This window comes from Rhinopithecus bieti, unplaced genomic scaffold (genome assembly GCF_001698545.2).
Source record: "Rhinopithecus bieti isolate Rb0 unplaced genomic scaffold, ASM169854v2 scaffold_4655, whole genome shotgun sequence".
Classification (NCBI taxonomy): domain Eukaryota; kingdom Metazoa; phylum Chordata; class Mammalia; order Primates; family Cercopithecidae; genus Rhinopithecus; species Rhinopithecus bieti.
The window spans coordinates 197840-217945 of record NW_016804517.1 but is presented as its reverse complement, the minus strand read 5'-3'; the positions used below and the strand labels follow the sequence as shown (position 1 = coordinate 217945).

The 20106-nt window shown below is 37.7% G+C and overlaps 1 protein-coding gene and 1 pseudogene across 1 annotated transcript in view; one reads left to right on the top strand and one right to left on the bottom strand.

Moving 5' to 3' along the window:
• ATAD1 (ATPase family AAA domain containing 1) overlaps window positions 1-15014 on the bottom strand; it is a 66616-nt gene extending 51602 nt beyond the window's left edge. The window contains 2 exon segments of the mRNA XM_017868862.1: window positions 11177-11351; window positions 14903-15014. Coding sequence (XP_017724351.1) covers window positions 11177-11338 — 162 coding nt within the window. The 5' untranslated portion in view covers window positions 11339-11351; window positions 14903-15014.
• LOC108527543 (cofilin-1 pseudogene) overlaps window positions 14992-20106 on the top strand; it is a 27317-nt pseudogene continuing 22202 nt past the window's right edge.

Sequence of the window (20106 nt, the reverse complement as noted above, 5' to 3'; positions counted from 1 at the left end):
CTAACTGCTTGTTCCTTACTGACTCCTATCTCAATTTTATTTACTTCAGCTTCTCAGTTTTATATGACTCAGCTCCAGTATATCTTGGGTTTAAAAGCCACTTGACTGGCAATGGAGTTCACAACAGCTTTCTGGGGTTAACTAATGTTAGCGCTTTCAAGTTGGCATTCTGTGATAGACGCTCTTAAAATTCCTGGCCGTTGAGAGTTCCAGGTTTTTAAAGTTTTTTTAGTATACTACTCCTTCACAGAATACTTCAGCTCTTACTTCTCTCAAAATAACAGAAATAGTTTTCAAGACTACAGTGTAGTGATAGGACTAAAAATAGAAAGACATTAAGTTAAATAATTAAGGTCATAGTATGTCACTTTCTGTGTTTAACTCTGTGTATGACATCTTTCCTGGCCCGTGACTACTAAACCACAATTTCAAGAAAAGTAAATAGTCTCATTATTATTATTTTGAGATAGGGTCTTACTCTGTCGCCCAGGCTGGAATGCAATGGTGAGATCTCAGCTCACTGCAATCTCCGCCACTAGGGTTCAAGCAATTCTCCTGCCTTAGTCTCCCAGGTACATGGGACTACAGCCACCCACTACCATGTCCAGCTAATTTTTGTTATTTTTAGTAGAGACAAGGTTTTGCCATCTTGGCCACGCTGGTCTTGAATTCCTGACCTCAGGTGATCCACCTGCCTCAGCTTCCCAAAGTGCTGGGATTACAGGTGTGAGCCACCACGCCCAGCCTATATAGTCTAATTAACGTACTGAACAAAATACTGTATTTATAAATTCCCAAGACAGTTAACATATATTCATCCTGCACTTTAAATCTATTAGAGTACACATCTCAATTAACCCACCCTTTCATCAAAAACATAGCTTATCAAAACTCTTCTACTACATCTAAATATGATCCAAGCAACAGTTTGTGCCCAGAACAATCCCAGTCTCTGTACAACGCCATGTTGAAACCATCTCCTCTCTCATTACCAATTAAATCTCCTACCTTTCACAAGCTGAAGGTTTTCCTGGCTTCAAGTCTAGAAATTTACAAATATATTGTTTAATCCAACATAACAGTATACTTCTAGGATATGTTCCTGATTTGATGCAACTATGTCATCTTCTACCTCTCATTTCAAAATCCTAATGCCTTTAAAATCACATGGGGCCCACTGATTATCTGGTAAACTCAAAGTGTTCTACATCTAAGCTTTTAGATTCAATGCTCTGTCATTCTGACCATAGAAGTCACACCTTCCTCCTCCCACATTCACATCTGATCCTTATCCTTAATGTGTATTCTAATTCCTTAATTCTTTTTTATTCTCCAACTAAATTATCCCCCATCTGGTAATACTTAACTTTCTAAATGGCCTGAATCACACAGTCATTTCAATGATGTGCTCCTTAGAAATCCTTACACTTCTTGTTATACTAGTCAGCTCCATCCCTAATGCAGATTTAACACTACCATTCACTCTATCTGCCACCAAGTTGCTGAGTAACGCTTCAGAATAGTAACAAAACAATTGAGTTCCCAATAAATTCATACTTTCTTCAACCATGCCCTAATGTTTCAAAATCCACAATGATTTAATCTCATTAAATACTGATCACATATTTACCTAAATAGGCCCCCAACCTCCTCCACTACTCACTTTTAGTCACAATCTCTCCCCTTCACGATACTAAAAATAAAACCACTCTAACCCTAAAAATGTTCCCTTAACTACTTACCCCAACCCCTACTGATTCTTCTGGGACCTTCCTCCACCTATTACATATCCTCTTAGGCAGCCCCTCTCTACCTCCTCCTTCTCCGCTAACCTTTTCCCTTCTTTTCCCCCCAACTCTAGAATGACCATATTCTTTTACTTCAAATTATACTTGCTGCCTCGACCAAATGGAAATTACTCTCTCCAAGCTTAAAGATTTCACTAAATTACTGATCACTTTCTTAGATCATATTCCTCATGACCTCTTCTTCTCCTTGACCATTCTATAACACGTTTACAATCAATTCTCTTTTGCAACTTTCTCCTTCTTTGGCTATGGTGACTTTATGCAAGTGATTCCCCAGACAGTGGGAAAGAAGTGAGAAGAGGTATAACCGAATAATCTTTGAGGTTTTAAAAAATTTTATTTGCCACCCCACCAACTTCCCCAAATTTTGATTATTTCTTTGCCGAACACAGTGTTTCAGTTGACAATCACTGCCACAGTGAACCACTATGACTGTCTGTAGTACTCTGTATACTTCAGGTGTATTCAGGTAGAAAAGACTATAACCAGTACCCTAAACATTATTTTGGTTTTATTCTCACTCCTCTGGTCATTTGTTTTTAAGTTCTTACAGTGCTTTTACTAATAACTAGGTAGATAAAACAATATCTTAAGACCATTTAGATGAGGTATAAAGAAACACAATATAATCAACACGAATCCAGGTTTAAGAACGAGAACATTATCATTATCTTTCAAGCCCTTCTGTGAGGTCCTCTTCAAATACAGATCTTCTCTTGTCTTCCAGAAAAAAAAATCACAATCCTAAATTGAAATCATCTCGTGCTTTTCTTTAACTTAACCATATGTTTGATTCTCTACGGTTTAGTTTTACATGTTTCAGAATGTCTACATGGGATCACACTCTAAGTACTCTTCTGTGACGTTTTCATCTCATTTCTTAGAGTTGTTGAGCATCTGTATTTTGTTCACTTTTCTCTGCTTAATATTATGCTCCGGCATGTGTAGACCGAAGTATGTCACTCTGGCATAAGAATTATTTTGAGTTGAGGGAAACTTAGAAAAAAACAGATATAAGAAAAGCTGTCTGCCCTACCCCTTCTTGCCTAGAAGCAGTAAATTCACAAAGGTGTCCCTCCTCTTCTCTTTACCAGGAAGGACAAAAGTTAATCAAAGGAAACAACTTTAGACAGCCAGAGGAATCTACACAACAAACTTTAATAACTAGTCTTCATCTACCATCAGTTTCCCACAGTTTGCTGCCCCTAGAGACTCAAGGTCCTTTTCTTTTGTCTGATCACTTCTTTAAAAATTTGTTTCTTTGCCAAGATACTATATACACTCAAGTTCTAACCAAACTTTTGAGTTACGCATCTCTGGTACTCCTATAGGTTGCATGTTTGATACATGTTAATAAACTTGTTTGTTTTTCTCTTATTTATCTATCTTTTGTTACAGAGGCCCAAATGATAATTCAGAAGGGTAGAAGGAAAAGTGTTTTTCTTCTCCTGTATGTGCATATACCAACATTTATACTAATATTCCGATTGGTTCCTGCTTTTCTCTATTACAAGCAGAGCTGCTATGAGCACTCTTGCATATATCTCCTGGTTCTTGGATATATGCCCACAATAAAACTTTTGAGTCATTGACTATGCACATTTTCAACTTTACTAGATAATGCCAAACTATCTTCCAAAATGGTTATACTAATTCATATTCCCAACAGCAATACTTTTGTTCCTACTGTTCCACATTCTCTGAAGCACATGTTATTGACAGACTTAAAATTTTACAACTTGGCAGGGGTGAAAAGGTATCTCAATTTGACTTTAATTTGCATTTCTTTGATTCCTAATCAGTTTGTGCAACTCTTCATATGTTTATTGATCCCTGGAGAGTGTTCTTTTTTAATGTGCCTATTTAAGTTTCTTTGCCCATTTTTTCTGTTATTTCTTTCTTACTGATTCATATGCATCCTATGTATATGTCCTCAGTACAAATCTTTTAAGTTATAAAAATAATAGGAAACACTTATGCAGCACTGTTATATTTTACATTATATATTTAATTCCAATAGCAACCCAACAAGGTAAGTGCTATTACTACTTTTACAGATAAGAAAACTCAAATCAGAAAGTAGTTAAATAAAACTTTGTGTTTTAGGATTACCTTCCCTATTTATAGACTTTTGTTCTTCCACATGAATTTCGGGAAAAAATACAACAAAACGAAAATCTGCCAGTATTTTTTTAACTGATGTTGAATTTAACTAAACTTTCAACAGTTTTATAATTTTCTCTATGAATGTGTTGTATGTCTTATGTTTGTCCGTTGTTTTTTATTTTTGATGCTACTATATAATTTTTTAAATGACATTTTAACACATGGCGGATATACAGAAACAGCTGATTTTGTATACTGATTTTAAATCCAGCAAACCCATCAAACTCTCATTAATCCTGATAGCTAGTAGACATTCTTTGGCTTTCTATGTAGATTATCATATTATCCATGAATAATGACTGTTTAGTTTTCTTTTCCAATCCCTACGTTTTGACTTAGGCAGTGGCTAGTTACTCAGTAAAATGTTAACGACAGAAGTAATGACAACAAAGGAAAGCCCCAAAAAAAAAAGTAATGAAAAGTAATGAAAGACAACAGGCTTGCTCCTAATCATAAAGAAAATGTTTCCAATTTTTCACTATAAAATACATTTGTTTTAGTAAATTCATTTTATCAAGTTAAAGATTGCCTGAACCTGGGAGGCAGAGGTTGTAGTGAGCTGAGATCGTGCCACTGTACTTCAGCCTGGGGGACAGAGCAAGGTTCCTTCTAAAAGAAACACAAAAAACAAAAAATAACACTATCTTCTGTTCCCATTTTATTAAGAGCTTTTCTAAACCCATGAACGAATGCTTAAGGCCTTTTCTGCATTGATTGAGAGAATCATATACGTTTTATTCTTTAATCTGTTAATGTTGCATATTATATTGATTTCCCATCCCATAATGAAGCCAGGCTTAAACTCCTGGGATAAATCCAACTGGCTGCATTGTATTTTTTCTATATTGCTGAATTTAATTTGCTAACATTTAAGATTCTTATACCAATTTAGAAGGGAGAGAGAGAAATTAGACTACTATAGGTTTTGGAATTGTAGTTATGCTAGCCTCACAAAAAGGTTATGTGTTGCCTTTCTATATTCTTTCTATATTCTAGAAGAATTTGCCTAAATTGGTTATTATTAATTTGTTCCTTAAATACTGGCAGAATTTGCTATAAAGTTCTATGGGCTTGACATTTTCTTTATAAAAAGATATTTTCACTATTATTTCATAGTTATGGAACTAACCATGTATTCTATTTCTTCTTAAGTCAGTTTTAGAAATGCCTATTTTTCTAAGGGTTTGTCCATACCTAAATTCTCAAATTTATCAATATACAGTTCACCCTTACACAACACAGGGACTGGGATGCTGACCCCACCACACTCAAAAATCCCTATAGAACTTTTGACTCTCCCAAAACTGAACTACTAAAATAGCTTACTGTTGACCTTATCACTAACAGAAACAGTTAATAACATAGTTTGTATCCTGTATTCTTGCAATAAAGTAATCTAGAGAAAGTATGTTATTTAAAAAATCATAAAGGGAAATACATTAACTTCATCCTTGTTGTCTTCATGTTGAGCAGCGTGAGGAAGAGAGGTTGGTCTTTCTCAGGTTGGCAGAGTTAAAAGAGGTGAAGGTGGAGGGAGTGGCAGGAGAGACGGGCACACTCATTTTAACTTTCATTTAAAAAAAAATCTGCTTATGAGTGGACCTACACAGTTTAAACACGCTGTTTGTTGTTCAAGGGCCAACTATAGTTATTAACAGTCCTTATTTTATTTATTTATTTTATTATTTTTTTTTTGAGACAGTTTTGTTTACTCATTTAATTTTTTTTTTTTTTTTTTTTTGAGATGAAGTTTCGCTCTTGTTGCCAGGCTGGAGTACAGCCTGGTGCTGTACTCACAATCGTGGCTCACTGCAACCTCCGCCTCCTGGGTTCAAGCGATTCTCCTGTCTCAGCCTCTCGAGTAACTGGGACTACAGGCACGCGCCACCATGCCCCGCTAATTTTGTATTTTTGGTAGAGACAGGGTTTCACAATGTTGGCCAGGCTGGTCTCGAACTCCTGACCTCAGATGATCTACCCACCTCAGCATCTCAAAGCGCTAGGATTACAGGTGTAAGTCACTGTGCCTGGCCCTTATTTTTAACATCTGCAGCAGTATTAGGCCTTTTTTGTTCCAGGTGGCATTTTATTGGTAACTTTTTTCTTGTCAGTTTGAAAGTCTTGATTTAATGTCTTTTCAAAAAACCAATTTGGGGTTTTATTAATTTTTCTGTACTGTATATTTACTTTCTATTTCAATAACCTATGTTATTATTTCCATTCATTTCATTATTATGTGTTTTACCCAGGAGTCATTTTAAAATATTTCCTACTTTCCAAACTTATTTTCCTAATGACCTCTACTGTACTGTACCATAGCAGTACATAGTATTGGTAGCGATACTATGAAACTTGAGATTTGCTTTATTATCTAGCATTTGGTTTATTTTCACAAATCATATGTGCTTGAGATATGTATTTTGCATTTATTTTGGCACAATATACTATACGTGTCCATTTTTTATTTAAATCTTCTATATCCTTAATTTAAAAAAAAATCTGAACAATTATTAGGTGTTAAAAATCTCTCACCATGTTGATGGAGATGTCTATTTTTCCATGTAGTTCTATCATATTTTTGCTTTATATACTTTGAGGCTACATCAATAGTTACACACAAATAGAAATGTTATATTTATTGGTGAACTGAAATCTTTCATCATTTATTTAGCAAACATTTTCTCCAGTATCTTTGCCTCACAATTTCTTTTTGCCCAGTCAGCTTTCTTCTTATATTTGTGTAGTATATGCATTTTCCATCTTTTTACTTTCAACCTTTCTGTATCTACATTTTAGATGTGTTACCTCGCCCAGCATATGGCCTAAATTTCTCTCTTTAAACTATTCATCTTTAAAACATTATGTCTTTATCTTTAGTTGAAATACTACAGATAGCCTTTTGGGGTTCTAGATTTATTGGAGTATCATCTATGAGACTGCCTACCTTAGATTGGCTCTGTGTTTTGTATACTGAGCCCCTCTGAAATCATAAAAACAGAATTCAGCAAATTCCCTCAAGGTAAAGGCTGGCAATCAAGCTCACCTTATCTTTCTGAAATTTTTGTCTTAAGTTTTCAACCTGTATTCTTTACTTTGTTGATAGTTTATGAATGCCTTTAAGATTTTTAGGCCACGGCCGGGCGCGGTGGCTCAAGCCTGTAATCCCAGCACTTTGGGAGGCCGAGACGGGTGGATCACGAGTCAGGAGATCCAGACCATCCTGGTCTACACGGTGAAACCCCGTCTCTACTAAAAAAAGTACAAAAAACTAGCCGGGCGAGACGGCGGGCGCCTGCAGTCCCAGCTACTCGGGAGGCTGAGGCAGGAGAATGGCGTAAACCCAGGAGGCGGAGCTTGCAGTGAGCCGAGATCGCGCCACTGCACTCCAGCCTGGGTGACAGAGCTAGACTCCGTCTCAAAAAAAAAAAAAAAAAGATTTTTAGGCCAGGTGCGGTGGCCCACACCTGTAATCTCAGCACTTTGGGAGGCCAAGGCAGGCAGATCACTTGAGGTCAGGAGTTCGAGACCAGCCTGGCCAACATGGTGAAACCCCATCTCTACTAAAAATACAAAAATTAGCCGGGTGTGGTGGCATGCATCTGTAATCCCAGCTACTCCGGAGGCTTAGGCGGGAGAATTGCTTGAACCAGGGAGGAGCAGGGCGCAGTGAGCTGAGATTGTGCCACTGCACTCCAGCCTGTGCAACAGAGCAAGACTCCGTCTCAAAAATAAATAAATAAAACAAGATTTTAAAAAAATTATCAAGCTTGTTTAGCTGTTTTCAGCAGGAGTCAGGCCAGGTACCTTGTTACCCATATTGACCTATTCATTCTTCACTGGCTGCACATCATCTTTCTACACCCTAAATGAAGGAAATGTATCAAGGCTTACTCTTCAGCTTACCAATTATGGTGCATTATACCATCCCCTTTGGAGACTTCCTCACTCTTAGTATAGTAATTACTATTTATTATAGTGACAATTACATTAGAATTTCTCAAAAAATATATGTATACATCTTGATGATGGTGAGGGGAGATGGGGAATGGTTTGGGAAAAGTCCTACAAATGATATATACACATACAGGAATAACCATATGGCCTACTCTATCCTAGGTGAGACTCACTGCTTTAACAACTCCAACTACTTATAACCATCTGACAAGGAAATTTACCTCTGGATTGACCTTTTTTCTGAGATTCAGACCTGCAACTTCAATTGCTGTATGAACATTTCCTCCTGAATTCCTCCCACCAACACAAACCCAACATGGCTGGATCAAACGTCATCTTCTCATAAATTTGCCCTACCTACCAGTTTCCAAACCTGTATAAAAGATATTATGAGTCTTTGAGGTATCCAGACAGATCTTTGATTCATTTTTAAGATGTCCTTTTTCTTTTCCCACATCATCACAAAGTCCTTCCTGCATTCATTTGTGTTAGTCTATTTCACTCATTTCATTCCTTTTGTCACCCTCTTATTCTAAGAGGGTGTCAGGACTGTTACAGTCTATCACCAACAGAGCTTGCTTCTAGTCCCTCTTGACTCCTATTCCTTCTATGTACTGCTATAAGGTGAATTATCCTTAAAACATTGTGTATCAGCCACCCATTCGAATATATTTAATGAGTTAAGACTGCCTACGGAAGTCTTCAATTGGTCAACAGCATATTTACTTATTTTTATTTTTTTTGAGATGGAGTCTCTGTCTGTTGCCCAGGCTGGAGTGCAGTGGTGTGATCTTGGCTCACTGCAACCTCTGCCTCCTGGGTTCAAGCAATTCTCAACCTCCCGAGCAGCTGGGCATGTGACATCATGTTCGGCTAATATTTTGTATTTTTATTAGGAATGGGGTTTTGCCACGTTGGCCAGGCTGATCTCGAACTCCTGATCTCAAGTGATCTGCCTGTCTCGGCATCCCAAAGTTGTGGCATTACAGGCATGAGCCACCGCATGGCCAGTCAACAGCATGTTTAATAGTTGGCCAGAGATGTAGGGAAGAGAAGAGGAGGGGTAACCAAGAGGCTATAGCCATTGGCCAAGCAAATCCCATTTCATCTTGAGTGTTTCAAACACTGGTGAATTACTGTGGAATGGGATAATGCTAGGAGCAAAAAGTATCCCTCCTTTTCAGTTGATGATGGATTTCTAAAATGCTGTGTATTTTTTATCAGTCTCAGTCCACCCAACAAAACAAAAAGGACCAAAGAAGGAAAAGTAGAGCATTCTATTTAAAACTGTCCTTGCCGACCCTAGAGACCAAGCTCTTTCATAAAGCCACCTTCAACTACCTCAATCACTGGTGACTACTATTTTCTCTAAGAGCCACAGTTTCTGTCTACACTACTCAATAAGAAACTGGCATATGCTACTTACTATTATAATTTGTATTATCAGCCAGGTGTAGTGGCTCAAGTCTGTAATCCCAGCACTTTGGGAGGCCGAGGCGGGTGGATCACGAGGTCAGGAGATAGAGACCATCCTGGCTAACATGGTGAAACCCCGTCTCTACTAAAAAATACAAAAAAACTAGCCGGGCGAGGTGGTGGGCGCCTGTAGTTCCAGCTACTCAGGAGGCTGAGGCAGGAGAATGGCGTGAACCCGGAAGGTGGAGCTTGCAGTGAGCTGAGATCTGGCCACTGCACTCCAGCCCGGGCCACAGAGCGAGACTCCGTCTCAAAAAAAAAAAAAAAAAATTATATTATCATGAACAAATCTTTTCTCCCTACCATGGGTACTACGAAGGACACAGTATCTAATACTTCATATACCTAATATTTAGAATACTATACACATAATTTTAAATGAAGGCTTAATAATGATGGTTCATTCATGTAGTATTTAGCATCTATATTTAGCTTTCTGTATGTCTTCTACATGTGTATTCCAGGAGTTCTTAGAAGCCAAGGGGAAAAAAAGACAAAATTATCTTTAAAAGTCACATCTCTGCTTTTTAAAATGCTGAAATGATGTAACTTAATAGTATTTTTACATCAGACTTAAACTGACTTTCATGATTCAGGTGGGGTATCATGATTCAGGTGTAGGTGTTAACCTACACCTAGGTTGACAAATGGATACACTCAAATTACTTTTTTTTTTTTTTTTTTTTATCTACCCTGGTCAGACTTCCCAGAGATTTACAAATAGGCTGATAATATAATCTAGAACTTCAGTCAACTATTTTATAATAAAATTCAAGGAAAAAGTTCAGAATTGTCTAAAGTGCCTTTCAGATATACACTTACTGCAGTGTTTATAAAATTGTGGTTTTCACTTTTTACTGATGTAAGGGCTATGCATAACATTGTAAAACAGTCATTTATTTACATCTCTATTTCCCACACTAGCCTACAGCATTTTGACAGAACAAGATTTATTAATCTTTTTTCTTCGGTACCAAGCAGTTGCTAGGAACTCAATAAATGTTTATTAAAGAAATCTGTCACAACTCACAAGACAGATCTAAAAATCCATGGATATCTTATTCAATTATTGTAAGATAAATTATGTTATTATACCATAAGATATTCAATAAGATATAAATATTTTAGCTATTAATTATTGTTTTTAAAAAAAGGAGCCAGAGGGAAAAGTCAGCTAACAGCACAAAAAATGTGTAAGACTCCTTTAAGGTTTTTATGTTTTGATGACAAACAGAAACCAAATATATCACTTTTAAAAGGAAATGACCACAAGAGGCAGCAGGTGAAAAGTTCAAAACTACAGCTTATATTAATAATCAACAACTTTTAGAGTCATTCATTAATTAGATTTTAGTGTAGCTTATAAGTTTAAGACTAAGAATGTTTCAGTATTATCCACATTTCAGAAGTCATACACAGCAAAAGGCATATCATTACTGAAGATAAATATTTTGGGTTAACCTAAAAAATTTTACCTAGATCCTACCTTGAAAGCTGACAAAAATATTCTAATGAAGATGTTCACAATATTATATTTTATTCTCCATTTCTCTTCGTCTGATAAGTTGTTTATATAGTAAAAATTACTTGAAATAATGTCATAATAAACTAGTACTTTGTAAGAGTAATAAAATTAACTACGAGTATCAATACATTTTCATGTGAGTCTTACAGAATTTCTCATTAATTTATTAACTCTACCAAATTTTTAGTTTGAGGGGAAAATATTTGTTAGCCACAAGAAAAATGATCTTCAGACATTTCAATCATACCTGTTTCTGAGCTTCTACTTTTTGCTTTCTGGTTGGATCAATTGCATCTACCATCCATTTGATAGTAAAGTATGTCACTGCACCAAATATTGTCAAACGGAAAATTAAACCAACAACTTCATTTCGACTCAAAGGACGAGAAAAGGCTTCAGCATGTACCATCTTGATTGTTAACCTTAAAAAAAAAAAAACCGAAATGTCACTAGGTAATAACTATACTTATTAAAATTGGGAGACTAACAAAGTAGCTTAAACTAAGCAAGAAAAACTAACGTCTAGTCAAATTAAAATATTACCTACCTTAAACAAAGTGTTTCATTTTAAGGAGAAATGGATTTTTAAATGTTAAGTAAACAAACACATTTAAAGCTCCTCTTGCAAACTAGAAGTAGACTAGAAACTCAGATTTATTTGGTAGAATTAATCATTTTACTTGAAAAATACAGTAAATATCTTAAGGTATTTACTCAAACAGCTTTAAAGAACTATTTCAGAGTCTAGGAAAGTATCGACTACAACACTAATCCCACTGAAGAAAGGCAGCCCGACAATACTAATGTGATGGTAAGAATTTCTTCTATTAACTGTAATGTATACCAGGTAATTTTTGAGTGAAATTCAAATTGTGAACTCACTCACTTTTTCCTCACACCTACTTTTAAAGGGTTTCAAGGCCTGCTTAAATTTAAACATGCCATTTTCTCAATTAATAAGTGGCATTAAATTCTTTGAGTCACACTATTGTTCCCAACAACCCAGCTAAGTAGGAAGCAATAGAACTTGGAAAAATCTTGAACTGAGACAACTACTACAAGAATACAGCACTCACCCAAGCTAAAGAGAAAAAAATGAGGTAAATGTGCCTACTTTTGCATATATCCCTGAACAGCTACATCAATCAAAGCTAGGCTTACAGAAAACATACACTCCTCTGTCAACGGCAATAACTACTCAGAAGAATAAGCTTGTTAGGGGTGATACGACTATCACATTTTGGGAGATAGGATCTTAGCTTCAAATAATGCCATTATACTTTCAGCACAGGAGTGTGCTGAATGCTATGGAATATATAAGAAAAAGAGAATATGTATTTGCACTCATATAAACATGACAAAAACAGAATTGGTATGGCTCAGCACAGATAAAAGTTAGGTACTGCATAAATATCCACAGTCCTTCCAGCTCTAAAATTCTCCTCTCACTACTACTAAATTAAAGAGCCTCTTCACCTTCCTCCCTCTAGAATAGCTCCAAAATTTTTTATTTCCTTTTATACACCTCACCTCCACTCAAGGATATACACTTCTTCTCTCTAATCAAAAGACTCCAAAGTATTCCCTTTACAAGATTCCCAAGCACTCAAAACTATTCTAATCTAGAATCTAGCTCCAGAGTCAATTTTAAGCATTTTATCTTTCACCCCTTTTCAAAGGGACTCTAAATAGCTGGAGTCACTAGTATCTGAAAATCCCACACATATTTTCCCTTCAGCATATCTGTCTAGTACCCTGCATGGGCCATTTACCCTCATTCACCCTCAAATTAGTCAAATTCTATCCTAACTTCCAAAATCAACTTTATCTGCTCCATAAAGCCTTTCAAATCACATGAATTTTCTGTATTATTCATTTTGCCCTATTACACTATCTTAAAAAAGTCTTGCTTTTAATCATTATTGACCTTATATCTACTCAATTAGAGTTTAAATCCTTTTAAACAAGACGTATATCTTATGTACCTTTATAACTGTTACACACAAAACAGACCTTTATAATTGCCACACACAACGGCTATTCAAAAATTATCTGTTCAACCCATAAATTGTAACTGAAGAAAACCTCCCAATCATTCCAACAGAGTCACTGTCAGACTTCTGAAGGATTTCCAAAACGTTCCACATTTCTCCATTATTAGGAGCCATTCGCTTCACAATACTTGTATTTAATTTAAACTTAACAACTAAATAATTGAAAGCGTTCATTTTGGAGGAAGAAACTTTGACCTAGGGATGTTAAGTGACTTAATTCATTCAAATAGCACTTACTGAACATCTATATACGACGCCCACTATATACTGGGTATACAATAATTGTTAAGATATCATCACTTTATTCAAAGAACACACTGTCCGGCTATTATATTAATTATAAAGAAAGCAAAAGAAGCCAAACAGGAGAAGGCAACTAACTGAAATCTCTCCTCATGGAACAAGGAGGATTCCATCAGCATGGATTCCAAAAAAAACGGGTTACACAGTATTTCACTTCTCATAGGATGTAAAAAAACTGACTTTTCTAGTCTTTATTCCACGAAGTTGAAAATGCAGTTGAAACGTGTTATATCACAACGTGGAGTATACTCACAGGTGAAAATAATTTAGACAAGATAAGGGTTTTATTAACTTGACCTGTGAAAAGCGGTGGCATTCCAGTAAAATATTTTCATTTGTTTAGAGTGGGTAGAGTGATAAAACTGTCATCTATTGGATAGTCATTGAACTACATGAACAAATTAGGGTTGTTATGCACACATCCCAGTCATCAAGATAGTAACAACTTTTAGTCCCATAAAAGTTCAAGATACAAAACCCGTTTATATCTTTCCCAATTCTGAAATTTTTAATGTAGTAAAGACTTAGGTCTACTAAGGCCACTTGTAAAATAGTAGTCCATCTTTTTAAATTACTTCAAAATCCTTCAATGAAACTGAAACTTGTTTTGTAGACTGTGACTGTATATACTTCATTGTACACTCATGTATCATTCATTCGGTATTGATATACCTGCAATGTAAGGCTATTACAGCAACAACACCATTAGAGCGAATATACAATAAAAGCTGCATGTGCAAACAACAGCAGAGAGTGTATTTCAATCCTGTATAAACATTAAGTTCAACAAAATGAATACACAAATATGTACATATACGATGACAATGCTGTAAGCAACCAAGAAACATCCTAAAACACTATAACCCTAGAGTTACTTGCTAGGCAAATATGGTATCAGGTCGTTTCATTTTAAGTTCTCCATTTCCGAGTAGAAAACTATGAAATCGTACTACCTCATCTATGAGCAATTTATTTACATGTACAGCATTCATAGCATAGCATTCACTGTAGCATTTCTCTCCTAATTCATTTCAGTATTTCACAAACGGATTCTCAAACTCAAAAGTCCCGGTTTTGCAGACATAAAGACCCTACGGATACAGCCTATGACAATGAGGGCCTGCCAATATCCACAAAGAGGGCAGGTTATTATTAACATCACCATCTTCTGCGAAAGCGTGCCCGGCCCTGAAGAACCACCTTCGAGTCTGCACAAGGTGATTGTCGCCCGTGCGACAATCAGAGCTGGTTCATTCCAGCCGCCTGCGTCTAGGTTCGCCTGGTTCTGAAGTCTTCCGGGACGACCCCAAACCCCTACAGTGACCAGGAAGCCGACAAAGATTCCCTCGGGAATGGCACGAGTTTGGGGAGGAGCTAAGCAGACCCTAAGGGCTCAGGCCCGGCCGGACGCCAAGGCGAGGCCCGGGACGCCCTTGGAGGTTAATCCTCTCGATACTAAGGGCTGCGGGGCGCTTGGGGGCGGCACTGAGGTGAGGCGTGGCAGAAGACCGCGGTGACCTTTCCTCCGGGGGTTCCCAGGTTCGAGACGGTCCTTAAAGGACCTCAGCAGGATACGACACCCATCCCATGAGGCCCCACGGGAACCCGCTACTCACCCAGGAGCAGAAACAGCGGGAGCAAATGCCCTCAGCCGGCCTCGCACAGGAAGGAAATGCAGCCTGGGAGAGAACGCTTCCGGCGGGAGCCACGACCCACTCGCTAGCAAGGAGCATGCGCGACCCGCGGTCGCGGGCGACAATGTGGCGTGCTCCCAGGCCTAGAAATGGTGAGCGAGAGCAAATTCGCGCACCTGATGCTTGCTTAACCTGCTACCTGCTGGACGGAGACTTTCTGCGAAGCCGGCGTGTCTGCCAGCAGCCCTCGCTGAGGCTCTGAGTTTAACAGACACCACATTTGGGAAGGCGCTTATCACAGAAAGTTCCTGCCCTTCTCGCGGGCTCCGGGCGCAAACCTGACAAATCGGGCAGCCTTCTTGAGAGTGTAGAAATGCTCTGCGTACCCAGCAAAGACATTCTCTCCTTCCCACCACTCTGCAAACCCTCACGCCGCGGCTTTATGTCTGTACTTTAGCCAAAACGCAGAAGCTCATGGCCACCTCCCACCCCTCACCCCTCATTCCTCACTACCTGCCTTTCAATTCTAGGGTGAGCTCACCCTCCTCCCCCATCTCTGTGCTGACAAACACCTGAGGGTGGCGCCTGACAATCTTTACGCGAAAAGATTTAGCAGCCCACGCCAGCAGCCCCAGTAGTTGGGACGGAATAGGGCATCTGGCAACAGATTTTGCATTTTGGTGATTTCCCTTTTTCTTTTACCCGCTTCCCTTTCTAGAACGAGCGACGTGACATAAGAGGTCCCAAGGGAGCAAACCTGAAAGCCAGAACCTCCTGAATACACAGACTGCCAGGGGGCCAGATGATGTTAGACACTCCGAAGATATAAGAAGCATCACTTCCTTCAGATAGAGTCGGTGAGACTATGATGTAATGAGAGTTCTCCCTGTGTTCCTCAGGAAGGCAGTTTGTGCCTTTCTACTTGAGGCATCATCTTTGATGCCTAAAGAATTCTGCAACTTGGCCAGCGCAGTGGCTCACGCCTGTAATCCCAACACTTTGGGAGGCCGAGGCGAGAGGATCACTTGAGGTCAGGAATTCGAGACCAGCCTGGACAACATAATGAGAATTCGTCTCTACAAAAAACAAACAAACAAACAAAAACCTAAAAATTAGCTGGATTTGGTGGCGCATGTCTGTAGTCCCAGCTACTTGGGAGGCTGAGGTAGGAGAATCGCTTGAGCCCGGGAGATCAAGGCTGCAGTGATCAAGCCACTCCACTCCAGCCTGGGGGTCAGAGCAAGCCCCTGTCTCAATAATAATAACAGTTTTGCAGCCTGATTGTTAACGAATGTTACTAGTTACAATCTTGTAATAATGTGGTGAAGATAATACCTAGTGAATGTCTGCTGGGGTGGGGCAATATGCTGCCATGGGCTTTATATGCGTAACCTAAATATCTACCCCAAAATCCTCTAAAATAGCTATTATTTTCTCCGTTTTTACTAATGAGCAAATTTTAAAGCTTAAAGCTTAGATAAACTTTTCTAAGTTCATATACTTAGGAAATAAAGGCAACAATTCCATTGGAACACAGATCTGCCTAATTCAAACCTTGTACTTTACATTTTCTCTTTGAGATGGTAATTTAATACGAGCTAAACTTTAAAATCTGGTTGAAAGTAAGACCATGAAATGCCAAAATCACAAGGCTTTAAAGGATGGGATGAAAGGGATGCATGAATGTTGAAAACTGTGATTAAGTTCATGGACAGGAATCAGAATGGAATTTAATACTGTAAATGGTTCATGTTTTATACCCATGCCTTCTTAGTATTTAAGGCTTTTATGTATGTGCATGCCTACATTCCTAATTTAAAAAAAAAAAATTGATGTGAAGCTAGGTTTGGGATTGCTAGACTAATTATTTAGAGAGATAGACCTTTGAGAATAACAGGAAGATTATGAGACCAGGACAGTGTTCATTAAAAACAAACGACAACAACAACAATGAAAAAAAACAAAAAACAAAAAACAAAAACAGAGGCTATCAGTGCTCGGCAGACTTTCAAGAGACTCTCCACTGGGTCCTTGGATGATCCCAAGTTGAATCATTGCTTGGGAGGCTCATGGGCACATGGTTTGACAGGACTAAAAGGGAAGGGCCACTAAAGGAAAGAAACAGGTTTTGTGCCCCAATAGGGTAATTATACCCACTGGTAAGGAAAATGAGCTGAGAAATTCAAGGTGGTAATGGATTTTCATTCATTTGCTGAGTGAAATTGGTTCAACTAAGAGCCTCACCTGCCCTCCTCTAAGGACCAGGGTGACCAGCTTACCCAGTTTCAGTTTGCATGAGACTAAAAGGTTTGCTGGGATATAAGACTGGCTGAGAAAGTCTCAGGCAAATCATAAGTCACTCTACTAAAGACATCCTAAATGAATCCTACAATGAAATGGAGTTCCCAATATGGTTACATTTAGTTTCAATTCATCTGCCTAATACCTGAGGGATGATTGTGCAGGAAAGGAAACTGTTGAATAAAGTCATCAAGGCTGACCGTAAAGAGGCCACAAACTCAAAAAGTGCTACACCTCATTCCCTTTCCAGTGGTTCAGCTGTAAACCAAATGCCTACACCTATATGTTTTGGACCTAATATTTTCATTTAGCGAATCCTTAAGAAAGCTTCCATGTCTGGGCCTAAGACATGAAGTACATTCATTTTCAGCAATCATCAAATCAATGAGGTTCTTCCAGAATAGAGCAGAGTGAACATACGCTTTTCATTCCGGGATAGCTTTATATAATCCCTGGCAACACAAATACCGTATTTGGCCCACAGTAGGGGCTCAATAAATAATTTATTATATATAATATTAATCAGGAAATTTGAGCAGATTGTAGACTTTCTGGGCCTTTGCTCTTTGTTAGAATCAAGATACTAAAAACAATTATTACTTTATTGTAGAAAGTTTTTGGGTTTTTTTGGTGTGTGTTTTCTTTATCAATACCTCTTAAAATAGTTATGGCAGTTCTCCCCCAAGGTACTAAATTTTCCATTTTTGTTATTAAATGGAGTGTAGCTACTTTGCTCTGCAACCAAAGTTAATGCACTAGATACTTGGTGGGAAGAAAGGATTCCTTAGATTAGGTATTATCGGCTGGGCTCAATGGCTCACACCTGTAATCCCAGCACTTTGGGAGGCCAAGGCGGGTGAATCACCTGAGGTCAGGAGTTCAAGACCAGCCTGGCCAACATGGTGAAACCTTGTTTCTACTGAAAAAAAAATGCAAAAATTAGCTGGGTGTGGTGGCAGGTGCCTGTAATCCCAATTACTTGGGAGGCTGAGGCAGGAGAATCTCTTGAACCTGGGAGGCAGAGGTTGCAGTGAGCTGAGATCATGCCACTGCACTCCAGCCTGGGCAACAGAGTGAGATTCCATCTCAAAAAAATAAATAAATAAAAATAAATAAAATAAAATTAGGTGTTCTCAAATTTCATTGTATGTGGATTAATATGTACAACTTGACAAAATGCAGATTCCTGGCTCCCAGTCTTCAGAGACTTCCATTCAATTGCTCTAGGTTTTGACCTAGAAATCTGCATTTTAAAATAAGCATCTGGGCTCTCTGCCATGTGAGGATGCAAGAAGGTGTCTGTCTGCAAGCCAGGAAGGGTACCCTCACCAGACACAGCTTATGCCAGTGTATTGGATTTCCCAGCCTCCAGAACTGGGAGAAATAAATTTCTATTGTTTAAGACTATCAATAAATCAGTAAACAAACATCTGAGCTGATTGGGATATAGGTAGTTTTAGAGCATATTTTGAGAAACTCTGCCCTAGTGAATGAAGACTGTAGATGTATTTTTGCAAAAATCTCCATCACCTCAGCCTAAAAGGCCTATCTGGTCATCTGAACCTTTAACCCAACTGGAATACATCAAGAAATCAAGGCAAGGAAGCCTCATGACGAAATTCAGAATAGAACACCTTTGGAAGGAAAAACAAATCTGAAATCTTTGGATAAGTAAACACAGTAAACCTGACTCTATTCATTGCTCATTAGAAGTAATTCACTTGACAGTGATTTAGAAAGGATAGAACTTCAACAAATGCATAAAATTATGTAACAGTAATTATGCCAGTATAAGTCACTTGGTTACCTTGGTTCTTTTAAAAATATCATAAAAGGATAATTTCAATTGTTATTTTTTAATTTTTTAAATCATGTCTTCTGAATCATATGAACCATTATTTTGAAAAGGTAAATGAAGTAGAATGGGTGGAGAAAGAAAAGTAAAGCAAGAATATGAAGCTATACCTGAAGCTGTACTTGAAGCTACAATAGACAGAATGATACGGAACACAATGGAGTAGCTCTTCAGCCATTTTAAAAAATGAGATCCTGTCATTTGCAACAACATGGACAGAACTGTAGGACATTATGTTAAGTGAAATAAGCCAGGCACAGAAAGACAAACTTTGCATGTTCTCACTCATTTGTGGGAGCTAAAAATTTAAAAAGTTGAACTCATGGAGATAGAGGGTAGAATGATGGTTATCAGGGGCTGGGAAGAATAGTGGTGGGGCGTAGGAGGGAAGTGAGAATGGTAATGGGTACAAAAATATAGTTAGATGGAACAAATAAGATCTAGTATTTGATGACAGCAGGATGACTACAGTCAACAATAGTGTGCATTTTTAAATAACTAAAAGGGTATAATTGGAATGTTTGTAACAAAGAAATGATAAATGCTTGAGGTAATGGATACCTCATTTACTCTGATGTGATTACAACAGATTGTATGCCTTTATCAACATATATCATGTACCCCATAGATACACACACCTACTATGTACCCATAAACTTTTTTTAAAAATAAAAAAAAAAGCTAAACTAAAAAATAGTAATAAGAAATAAGATAGAATCAAGGAAAAAATAATGGAAATTTAAAATTTCAAAAGATTGGAAGAAGTAGAAAGATGAATTGATAACTCCATTCTGTAAAAGGAGAGAACTAGAAAAAAAAAAGACAACAGCGAAGTTCAAAGAACATATTGCTATAAATCTACTTTCCATACTTTTATGTTTTAAACTTTACACATAATTTTAAATGAGTATCTATAAAAGAAGTTATATATAATTTTCTTATGCTATCAGGGTAGTACTAATCCACAATCTGCATTTCTACATAACCTTTTTCTCAAGCAGCATTGCCAAGTGTACTTTTAAAACTTCTA